The sequence below is a fragment of the Amblyraja radiata genome, chromosome 13 (assembly GCF_010909765.2).
Source record: "Amblyraja radiata isolate CabotCenter1 chromosome 13, sAmbRad1.1.pri, whole genome shotgun sequence".
Classification (NCBI taxonomy): domain Eukaryota; kingdom Metazoa; phylum Chordata; class Chondrichthyes; order Rajiformes; family Rajidae; genus Amblyraja; species Amblyraja radiata.
The window spans coordinates 26,740,041-26,751,757 of record NC_045968.1 but is presented as its reverse complement, the minus strand read 5'-3'; the positions used below and the strand labels follow the sequence as shown (position 1 = coordinate 26,751,757).

The 11,717-nt window shown below is 44.4% G+C and overlaps 1 protein-coding gene across 1 annotated transcript in view; it reads right to left on the bottom strand.

Moving 5' to 3' along the window:
* Positions 1–1,114: 1,114 nt before the first annotated feature.
* LOC116980149 (alpha-1,4-N-acetylglucosaminyltransferase-like) overlaps positions 1,115–11,717 on the bottom strand; it is a 33,449-nt gene continuing 22,846 nt past the window's right edge. The window contains exons 2-3 of the mRNA XM_033032261.1: positions 2,971–3,449; positions 1,115–1,408 (exon numbers count right to left, since the gene is read on the bottom strand). Coding sequence (XP_032888152.1) covers positions 1,115–1,408; positions 2,971–3,417 — 741 coding nt within the window. The 5' untranslated portion in view covers positions 3,418–3,449. The remainder of the gene's footprint in view (positions 1,409–2,970; positions 3,450–11,717) is intronic.

Genomic DNA, 11,717 nt, shown 5'->3' with positions numbered 1-11,717 from the left:
TTGATCCTTGGTCGGGACCATGAACCCTCCGCAGTCGCCGCTACAGATGGCCCGATATACAGGCCCTCTCGTTGGGATGCTCGAAACTCTGACGTCTGACGTCACAGAGACCGGGGCTTTACGATGTTATAGGCCGTAGGCCGGCGGTCGGAGCTCTTAAAGTCCACACTGCGCCTGCGGCTAGAAGCTCCACAGACCGCGGCTTCAGTATGTTATAGGCCGCAGGCTGGCGTTCGGAGCACTTCTTCTGTTTCACCCGCTCCGCGATGGAAAGTCCACACCGCGACCGCGGCTAGAAGCTCCGCAGACCGCGGCTTCAGGATGTCGTAGTCCGCAGGCCAGCGATCGGATCACTTCTTCTAGTGACCCGGCAAAGGGATCGCCCGGCTCCGCAATGGAAAGTCCGCACTGTGCCCGCTGCTGAAGCTCTGGACATGACTCCATGAAAGGCCACACCAATCCAAGTTGTTCGGCCGCGAAATGCAACTAGGAGAAAAATCACATTCCACCGAGGTAAGTGACTAAAAAACAGTTTCCCCCAATTTCTGCCCCCACACAAAAACACACTTATACACACTAAAACACACTTATACACACTAAATCACACTTTGAAGCGGCAGATTTTTATATCGTTCAGGAGATTACTCCTTCTTGCCGCTAAATGGACAGCATCGTTAAGGGGAATGTCTCCGTACGCCCCCCCTCCCCCCCACACTAAAACGCACTTAAACATAGTAAAACACACTTTTAGACATACTAAAAACAAGGACATCAGGACATAAATCACCATGAACTATGATTCAACTGAATTACTTTTCTGTATGTAGTTGGACAATACAACTGAAAAAAATGTTCAATTAATGATCCACTTCCAACAATGATTTTCTTTGTATCATTGGTATTCATCTTATTCCAGACATGTGCTCCATACGTTGCTGAGAATGTCTGCTCTATATCCTTCTTTTTCCAAGGAGTATAGTACCTCTTCCAAGCTGGATAATTGATTGGGTAGAACCGATTTGTGATCCATAAAGAGATGCCGTTGCATTCTTTGCCAATGAAGGGGGCTAGATTATTCGTCTGACACCATCTCTTCAGCACACGGGTAAGCAGTCTAGGGCCTTGTTGACCCCAAATATGTCAAGTTAGTAAACGGCATTGGCCTCATTGATATAATATAAGTATCCAGGTAGATTCCCCCATATTTCCACAGCAGTGCTAATCTGCAGCCATCAGTAAACACAGTCAAATTATCAGTCAAAAAAAACATCTGCACTGCAGCCGAACATCGTGGAGTTGGTGGCCTCTTGTTTGGGAGTTCTGGAGCTACAAAACAGTGAAGCTTGCGGACTCTAACATCTTGGAGCGGGCGATCCCTTTGCCAGGGGTCGGCCTTTGGTGTTCCAACCTGCGGAATGCTGCGGACTTTAACATCGTGAAACCCGCAGTCCCTGGTTAGGGACCGATTTTGGAAACTCAAAGCCACAGGAGTTTCGACCGTCCCGTTGTGGGAGCTTAGACCGCCCCGACGTGGGAGCTCAATCGCTCTCGACAGCCTATCCAACCTCTCCATATAACTCAAAACCTCTAGAACTGATAACTTCCTTAAAAATCATCTTTGCACCCATTGCAGTTTGTTATTTTGACTGAAATAATCCAATCCAGACAGCATAGTGGTCATTAATATCTATTTTAAACACTGAATATTGCGGCAGCTAAAATTAAAAAATCTACTGTATCAATTCATGCTTTATAGATGCCCAACCAGTAAACATTCACTGACATTTGGCAGAAAATCCCAAAGATTCACCACACCACTATCTGACTGAGAGAAGTTCCTTCTCAATTTTATCCTGAATGTCCAGTCCTAGTTGGAGATAGTTATCTCTTTTATATAGACACATAGTAAAGGGGAACCTCATCTCAGTATTTACCCTGTCAAGCACCTTACGAATATAGGACATTTTAGGGAGATAGGTTTCTAATCTCATGTGAGCATTGGCCCAAGATGTTCAATCTCTGTTAGACAACAAACTTGCCATGCAAGGAATCAATCTGGTGCAACTTTACTGCACTCCATTTAGTGTGTTCATTCTTCCTTCAGGGAGACCAGACTTAGATGCAAATTTCAGAGAGACTGAGTCAACTTACTCCCAGGAAGAAAATAGTCAATGCACACTCTTCCTATTATGTACATGTCCAAATGTCTTTTAAGTGCTGTCAGAAGTTGCCTCAAGCACTTCCTCCAGCTCATTCCGTAGACAGACCATTCACTGTGTGGAAAATCAGACCTCATGATCCTATTGTGTGCATTCACCTGATCCATGTCCCTAACAACATTAAACACGTCTATAAGATCACCCCTCAGTCTCCTTAGTTTCGAGAACAAATTCCTACCCTGTCCATCCTTTTCCTATAATTTAGTCCTTGTTTCTTCACTCAATCAAACTTTATGGAATCTTTCCTGGGTGATCAAAACAAACACAAAACTCCAGGTGGGGCCTCACCAACTTCTTGTGCAACGACAACATCATCAACATCCTATACCTAATGTTTTCACTAATGTAGGCCAGCATGTCTCATTGTTATCACCTCCCCACAGCCAAGAATTGATCATTGGGGACTCCACTTTTGCTTCGTCATTGGTGCCGCCTCAGATTTGTTTTAAACCTTTTCATACCCCTAGTTACTCTCTCCCCAACGCTCAGTCTGAAGATGTGTCTCGACCTGAAATGTCACTTATTCCTTTCCTCCAGCGATGCTGCCTGCCCCGCTGTGTTACTCCAGCATTTTGTGTCTATCTTTATGTCTAAAACTTTCTTCACCACCCTGTCCAATTATAATGTTACTTTCAGTGAAATATGTACTTGTACTCCTATCTCCCTCTATTCTACAGCCTTCCCTAGGGCCCTAAAATACACTGAGAAAGTCCTACTCTGGTTTGACGACCCAAAATGTAACACATCACACTTTCTTCTTATTGGTTACCTTTCGATACCAAATTTTCAATGCAGTATCATCAAATAATTCGTTAGCGTTTAAAGGTAGAAGAACAACATTCTTCATTGAGGAGAGCAACGGGACGAGTCTGTATTTAGGCTCTGGATATTGGCTCAAGTTGTCACTGAACCCCTTCATGAAGAAATAGATTGTTTTATCTGGGTTTTGACGAGCAGTAGACTCCACTGAGCACATCACCAATGGCTTCAGCTCCACCTTGTCTGTTGTTTCCACAAACATAATCCCAGGATTCAGGAGTGGACGAGGATCATCCATGGGAGCTTCATCTTCCACGTGTGACATTCCTACCATGTGCTTTGGAACATTTTGTTGTGTTTGCAAATGCCAACTTACATACAGCAGAACACTAGCTCCAATTATGAAGACAACGATAAATATGTGATGAATGGGATTCATGGTGTGGCAATGAGATATTTCTCCAAAGGCTCCTGTGAATTAATAAATCAAATAGTATTATTCCCACAGTGTGGAGGAGCCTGAATTTTTTTTGATAGCTTTGGATAGGAACATGCTGAGAAATCTGAAACTTCAAAAGACAACAATTGTCAAGCAATTAGAACTGATTTTTAAAAAATATTAACAGGACTGAGTGTACCAGTGGAATCAATACTAAAATAGGTCCTGATGGCTATATCGGGAGAGATTCATTATATCGGGAGAGATAGCAGTGTTGGGAACCCTGTTGGGGATTAACAGCACCTGACCGACCATCCTGAATTTGATACCTTCTGCCTCACCCTCTCTTTGTTTGACTGAGCTCACCCCAGCATCGGCCGTCGCCTATTTCCTTCGCTCCATAGATGCTGCTGCACCCGCTGAGTTTCCCCAGCAATTTTGTGTACCTTCCAGCATCGGAGATGTTGTGGTAGCAAGTTCTGCTTGTGAATCTTGGGGAGGCGGTAGACATGAGCTGTGCACATTGAGGGTGTAGGTATGGAGGTAGGATTGCCTGAGGATGAAAGATCAGTGATAAAGGCATTCAATTTTTGGATGGAGGGAGGGATGAGGTATTTTTCTGGCAGCTGGCATTGAAACAATACAGTTCCTTGTCTGAAGAAGGGTCTCGACCTGAAACGTCACCCATTCCTTCTCTCCAGAGATAGTGCCTGTCCCCCTGAGTTACTCCAGCATTTTGTGTCTACCTTAAATGAAAAACAATGCTTGAAGTAATTTTAATAGGACAGGCAGCAACATTTTCAGTCAATAACATTTCATCAGATTGATCAACTTCCTCGTCAGACAGGTTTGTGAGCTTTAATTCTGCCAGAGCATGAACCTTGTTGCTGAAGGGTGGAGGCCTGTGACGAGTGTGTGCCTCATGGATCAGTACTGGGCCCATTACTGTGAACCTATGAGGTGGTTGCATTTTGCGAAGTCAAACCTGGCCAGGAACTTCATAGTGAATGATAAGGTATTTTTGTTGTGTTGTCAAGCAGAGGGAGTCTAGGAATACCAACACATAGTTCCCTGAAAGTCTTCCAGGTGAAATAGTTAAGGCAAATTCAATTAGAACATATAAAATACATTTGAACAGGCACATCAGTTTGGGAGAGGCACTCCAGCTTCACATTCATAATGGGAACTGTGCAGGGAAAATATCCATGACCTCACTGGATTTGCCAATGGTCCAAAAATCTGAATCCCTCCCCCGTGCACCAGCTCCTCAGCCGCACGTTCACCTGTCCTTTTTCAGGAGCCAGAAACAAGATGTCATGTATTCCAATGGTGATAAATAACATACGGCACACTGTTCAGAGGCACCGCAATCTGAAAGAGAAAAAGGTCAACAATCACAGCTGGATCCAGGAATGGCTAGAATGAGGTTGAGGAAAAACACAGGATAGGGAAATAAAAGCAAGTGTAGAGAGGAACAGAGAGATTGGAGATGTGTGGGGTGCAGAGGTACATCACGCTATCAGGAAGACAGTCGTGGGTTGGGGAGGGGGGGGAAGGGGCTGAGTAATGATCCTGAGTAATGAGGCATACACTCGTCACAGGCCTCCACCCTTCAGCAACAATGGAACCTCAGTGGTTCCAAAACCACTGCTTCAACTGTGGTAATGTACATTAGAATTGCAAAACAAATGTGTCCGTGGAATTAATTGTCACGGGAGGCTGTCATTAAGGATTTGCATGAGAGGAAGAGAAAATGTATGGAATGAGTGCAAAGGCTGTTACGTGACTTTTAAAAATGTATTGGAAGAAATTTTGATAAATTTGATGCTCCAGGCAGAATAGGATTTGATTGAAAGACCCTGTTCCTCTGTAAATTTGCAGTGCCTCTTGTGATCAAAGAGGCAGTATCTCTTGAAGAATTTTTTGTGTGTTACATGGAAGCCAAACATCCATCTTTTCCTTTTTTGGATTACTAGTCTAAGTGGGACCCGTCAGGACCCATGTTCACACTGGAGGGCTGGTCCCCCAACGCAATATTCTACCTCTCCACCAATTCCAATATTGCTGGCCAGTGGGGGGGGGAGGGGGCATTCTGGAGCGCTAGTATAAGTGTTGGGCCGAAGGGACTGGTTTCCAGGGTGCTAGTATAGACATTGTGGGCCAAATGGATTCTTGGGCTGGCAGCTCAGTCACTCAGGCCTGCTGGGCTGGCAGCTCAGTCACTCAGGCCTGGTAGGCTGGCAGTTCAGTCACTCAGGGATGGTGGGCTGGCAGCTCAGAAACTGCCAGAAATTCTGCCTAAAACAGGTGAGAGACTCTATGAGAGAGAAGAGGGAGAGGGTGGAGAATCAATTTTAGACATTTTTCATCTTTTTCAGCAGATCACAGCAATGAAGGAGGAAAGTATCCTGGCCTGGATCTCACAGGGAGCAAATGAAGGGAGGGAGAAAAATACTGGGGTGAGGTTTAAAGCGGCCTTTTCACGGGGCGAGTTGACGCAAGATGTCACCAGAGTGAAGAGGTCGTGGTTCAGCACGAGTCTCGCACGATATAACGGCAGTAGATAAAGAGTTCCCACGGTACTCGGCATTTCTGCTATTTGTGCGAGTGACTTGTCCGTTTCCCGAGCATTCCCGTTAAATCTTGAATGAACATCGTGAACTACACGTGACACAAATGATGTAACTTTTTTTTTCACACACTATATATATCCTCCCTTGGTTGAATTGGCTCATTTGGAGACATATTTTACTGTGTATGTGGGAGACACAGATGGACTGAGCACAGTACCTCGGTCTTACTGTGTGTGGGAGAGGGGGAGAAAGAGACGTACACTCACAGAGGCAGAGTCTCTCAGCCTGTGTAAGAGGGAGGGAGAGAGAGAGAGAGGCACACACAAGGTGGATGTGAAATCTCACCTGCCTGTTTCAGTGACAGACACCCGCCGTCAGTAAATGAAGACACCCCCATCTGTCTCCCCCTCCTCTCCCTCGACTCCCCCACCTTTCTCTCCCAACTCCAGTCCCGTCCCGACCCCCTGGGAAACTGAATAGAGCAACAGTCAACTGCTGCCTGTGCGCTGATATGACAATAAAGGCTACTTTACTTTACTGAGTTAAAGAGTTCCCACGGTAGACTGTAAAACTGGGACCCTGGTTCTGGACTCCCCCAACACCGGAACCCTTCTTCAGACAGCCTAATCGGAATTGAGTCTGAAGATGTGTCTCGTCCCGAAACATCAGCTTTTTTTCTCCAGAGATGCTGCTTGACTCGCTGAGTTACTCCAGCTTTTTGTGTCTGTCTTCGGTTTAAACCAGCATGTACAGTTCACTCCTTACACGGGTCTCTGTACAACATTGATTGGTAGCGTTCCGGACCCCTGGACCCGAGGACTCCGACCTGTATCTCTCAAGAAGTTCATGTGAAAAATTTCTCACAGACCATAAAAATGCGTAACCTTTCAGTAAAGTCCCTTTTAAAGTCCCTTTTAAAGATTATAGTTATTTTCTTGAATCTCATTAACATAACTCATGAATAAGTTGATGTCCATATGCGGATGCAAATCTTTATTTTTATTTATTTTTTAAATTCAATCCCACATAAGATAATTTTTACTCACCTTCTGTTCCCTCTGCCCAGCTTCCGGGTTCACCGTTCGCAGGAGTTCCCACGGTACCCGCAAGAGTTATTACGGATATCGCACTGGCCACTACGTTCATATAATGTTGCAATACTCAACCACAAGTGTACAAGTCAATCTTGGAGAAATTCAAACTTTCTTGAATTTTCTCCCGAGTGACCAAGTTACACGATTACCTGCCGTTAGCGCTACGGTGGTCCACGGTGGTCCACGAATGCCGCACTGTTATCGCACGAGGTTCCCACGATGTTAAACTCCGGTTAACTCTTGCGTCAAGTCGCCCCATGAAAAGGCCGCTTAATACTTGCAGGGGGAATACTTACTGATGGGCCGAAGGGACTCCCAGGCTAGTAAAAGCCTGATGGGCCAAAGGGGCTCTTTTTTTTTAAAATCCTGTGAAATCTCAGAGAAAGGCCAGGCCAGGACTTTTCCTGGACTTGCCTTTTGGGCTAAAATTCTCCTCTTGGGCTAATAGGGGCATTTTGGGGGAAAGGGACTGGTTTCTCGGCTAATAGGGGCCTTGTGGGCTGAAATTAGTGGTTTCAGGCAGGCCAGACAACTCATTTCATTTCATTTCGAATTGCATTGCAGTTTGAGGCACAGGGCAGGCCGAATAGCTCATTGCATTTTCATTCCACTTCCATTGCCATTGCAGTTTCAAGCACAGGGCAGGCTCAAGCCAAACAGCTGATTGTATTTTTACCTCATTTCCATTGCCATTGCACTTTCAAGCACAGGGCAGGCCTATGCCAAACAGCTCATTGCATTTGCACTACATTTCCATTGCCATTGCAGTTTCAAGCACATGGCAGGCTCAAGCCAAAGATCTCATTGCATTTTAACTTCACTTCCATTGCCATTACACTTTCAAGCACAGGGCAGGCCCAAGCCAAACAGCTCATTGCATTTTCACTTCATTTCCATTGCAGTTTCAAGCACAGGGCAGGCCAAACAACTCATTTCATTTTCATTAAGGGCTAACAAATCGTTTATTCAAGTACATTGCATACTCACAGTGTTCTGTAATTTCCCTGCTCAGACAGAGAATCATGACCTCTCCCTCGACATCTTGCAGACAGACTGAGCCACGCCCACACTTCCGGGTTTTATAGTCCCTCCCCCTCCCACAAGAAGGGGCGTGGCCTTCATGGCGGTGATTGACAGGAGAGAGAATCTCAAGATTTTTTAACACAGACTTTTATTTTTCTTCGATGGTAAAAGTCCTCGGGGCCTGCGCAGCGGAGGAGGACTCTGAGTAAGATGGTCGAAATATCACAGCCATATGTGGTAGCGTTTTTTTTCTAAAATCAAAGCACAGTGCAAACAGGAAGTAGACAAGATGAGACTTTTAATTATATAGATGTGTTGGAGGTTTTTAATTTTGTGAAAATATTTATTTCGAAGTTTTTCTGTTATTTGTGAAGGCTCTAAAGGAAGAGAGGTGCAGGCCCTGTTTGTATGTATCTCAGGTACACAAAATTGCTGGAGGAACTCAGCGGGTGCAGCAGCATCTATGGAGCGAAGGAAATAGGCGACGTTTCGGGCCGAAACCCTGTATGTATCTCTGTTTTGATATATCTGTGATTTAAGTTTTTATTTAATTTAATTTCTTTGGTGTTTGCGAGAGACAGCGAACACACAGCATTTGGAGAAACTGGTGTTAAGGGTATTTTTAACTTGTGAATTTTGAACTGGTATTTTGGGAGACTTAAATATTTGGGAAACAATCCTAAAACTTGCTTTTACTAACAGGAATATTTTCTTTTCTAGAAGCTTCAATGATTTTGCACAAGATTTTAGAAATGCTGATTTTGAGATAAAGTGTATGAAGCAGTGCTAACCATAAGTTGTGAAACTTCATAAAAGGTACTTTATTCAAACAACATACAGAGACCATGACGATCGCCTCCATAAATTTCTGCATCGTAGATCATATTGAAGCTAATCACATACCACCTAATGGCATAGTGGAAAACCAGCATGGATCATGAATTGGGTCAGCAATAGCAAAACCAGGCATGGATCAAATCAGCAATAGTGATTGATCTACAATAGAAACATAGAAAAATAGGCGCAGGAGTAGGGCATTTGGCCCTTCGAGCCAGTACCATCATTCAATATGATCATGGCTGAACATCTAAAATCAGTACCCCGTTCCTGCTTATTCCCCACATCCCTTGATTCCTCTAGCCCTGAGAGCTACATCTAATTCTCTCTTGAAAACATTCAGTGAAGTGGTCTCCACTGACTTCTGTGGCAGAGAATTCTACAGATTCACAATTCTCTGGGTGAAGAACCTTTTCCTCATCTCAGTCCTAAATGGCCTACCTGTTATTCTTGAACTGTGACCCATGGTTCTGGACTCCCCCAACATCAGGAGTCTTTTAAGACCCTGGAGGGTATTACACTTCAATCACAATTTTTTCACTTTATATTATAGCGCATACAAGTCCAGCCTTGTAAGGATGATTTGACTGGGCATTTCTATTCAAAACATAACCTTTGTTGGGAAACCCTTCCTTACAAGAGAACCTTGACATATGACTGTGGGGATTACTGAGAGTAGATATTTCATCGTGGAGATTACTGAGACGTGGCTGCAGGAGGATCGGGCCTGGGAACATAAAATTCAGGGTTATACATCCTATAGAAAGGACAGGCAGGTGGGCAGAGGGGGGGGTAGCACTGCTGGTGAGGGATGGAATTCAGTCCCTTGCGAGGGAAGACATAGGGACTGATGAGGTAGAATCACTGTGGATTGAGTTGAGGAATTGTAAAGACAAGAAGACACAAATTGATGTTATCTACAGACCCCCAAATAGTAGCCCGGATGTAGGGTTTAAGTTGCAGCAGTAGTTAAGACTGGCATGTAACAAAGGTAATGCCACTGTGGTGATGGGGGATTTCAATATGCAGATAGACTGGGAATATCAGGTTGGTTCAGGATTTAGCGTTGTCCAATGAACCAGATATAATAAGGGAACTCGAGGTAAAGGAACCGCTTGGAGGTAGTGATCATAATATAATTAGTTTTAATCTGCAATTTGAGAAGAAGAACGTTAAATTGGAAGTGTCAGTGATGCAGAAAGGGGACTATGAAGACATGAGAGGGGAGCTGGCCAAGGTAGACTGGAAAGGGATCCTAGCAGGAATGATGGTGGAACAACAATGGCAGGAATTCCTGGGCATAATCTGGAAGTCGCAGGATCATTTCATTCCAAAAAGGAAGAAAGATTCTAAGGGGAGTAGTAGGCAACCGTGGCTGACAAGAGAAGTTAGGGATAGAATAAAACTAAAAGAAAAGATGTATAACACAGCAAAGAGTAGATGGAAGCCAGAGGATTGGGAAACTTTCATAGGACAACAGAAGGAAACAAAACAGGCAATACAGGCTGAAAAGATGAAGTACGAAGGGAAGCTGGCCAGGAATATAAAGAAAGACAGTAGAAGCTTCTTTAGATATGTTAAAAGAAAAAGAGTGGCAACGTCAAATGTGGGTCCCTTGAAAGCAGATACGGGTGAAATTATTATGGGCAACAAGGAAATGGCTGAAGAGTTGAATAGGTACTTTGGATCTGTCTTCACTAAGGAAGACACAAACAATCTCCCATATGTACTGGTGGACAGAGGATCCAAGGGGGTAGAGGAACAGAAATGTTTTTTCATTTGGCGAGAAATAGTATTGGGTAGGCTAATGGGACCGAAGGATGATAAATCCCCTGGACCTGATGGTCTGCATCCCAGGGTCCTCAGGGAGGTGGCTCAAGAAATAGTGGACGCATTGGTGATCATTTTCCAATGTTCAATAGATTCAGGATCAGTTCCTGTGGATTGGAGGATAGCTAATGTTATCCCACTTTTCAAGAAAGGAGCGAGAGAGAAAACAGGGAATTACAGACCAGTTAGCCTGACCGGTGGTGGGAAAGATGCTGAAGTCAATTATTAAAGAGGTAATAATGGGGCATTTGGATAGCAGTAAAAGGATTAGTATGGTCAACATGGATTTATGAAAGAGGAATCATGTTTGACTAATCTTCTGGAATTTTTTGAGGATGTGACAAGTAAAATTGATGAAGGGGTGCCAGTGGATGTAGTGTATCCAGACTTTCAGAAAGCGTTTGATAAGGTCCCGCGCGGGAGACTGGTGACTAAAATTAGAGCACATGGTATTGCGGATAGGGTGTTGACATGGATAGATAATTGGTTGGCAGACTGGATGCAAAGAGTAGGAGTGAACGCCTCCTTTTCAGAATGACAGGCAGTGGCGAGTGGAGTGCCGCAAGGCTCGGTGTTGGGGCCGCAACTGTTTACCATATATATTAATGATTTGGAAGAGGGAATTAGGAGCAACACTAGCAAGTTTGCGGATGACACAAAGCAGTGTGAACTGTGAAGAGGATGTTAGGAGGTTGCAGGGTGACCTGGACAGATTGAGTGAGTGGGCAGATGCGTGGCAGATGCAGTGTAATATAGATAAATGTGAGGTTATCCACTTTGGCGGCAAAAACAAGGGGGCAGACTATTATCTCAATGGGGTTAAACATTCTTGCCATAGAGGGAGTACAGAGAAGGTTCACCAGACTGATTCCTGGGATGGCAGGACTTTCATATGAAGAAAGACTGGATAGACTCGGCTTGTACTCACTAGAATTTAGAAGAT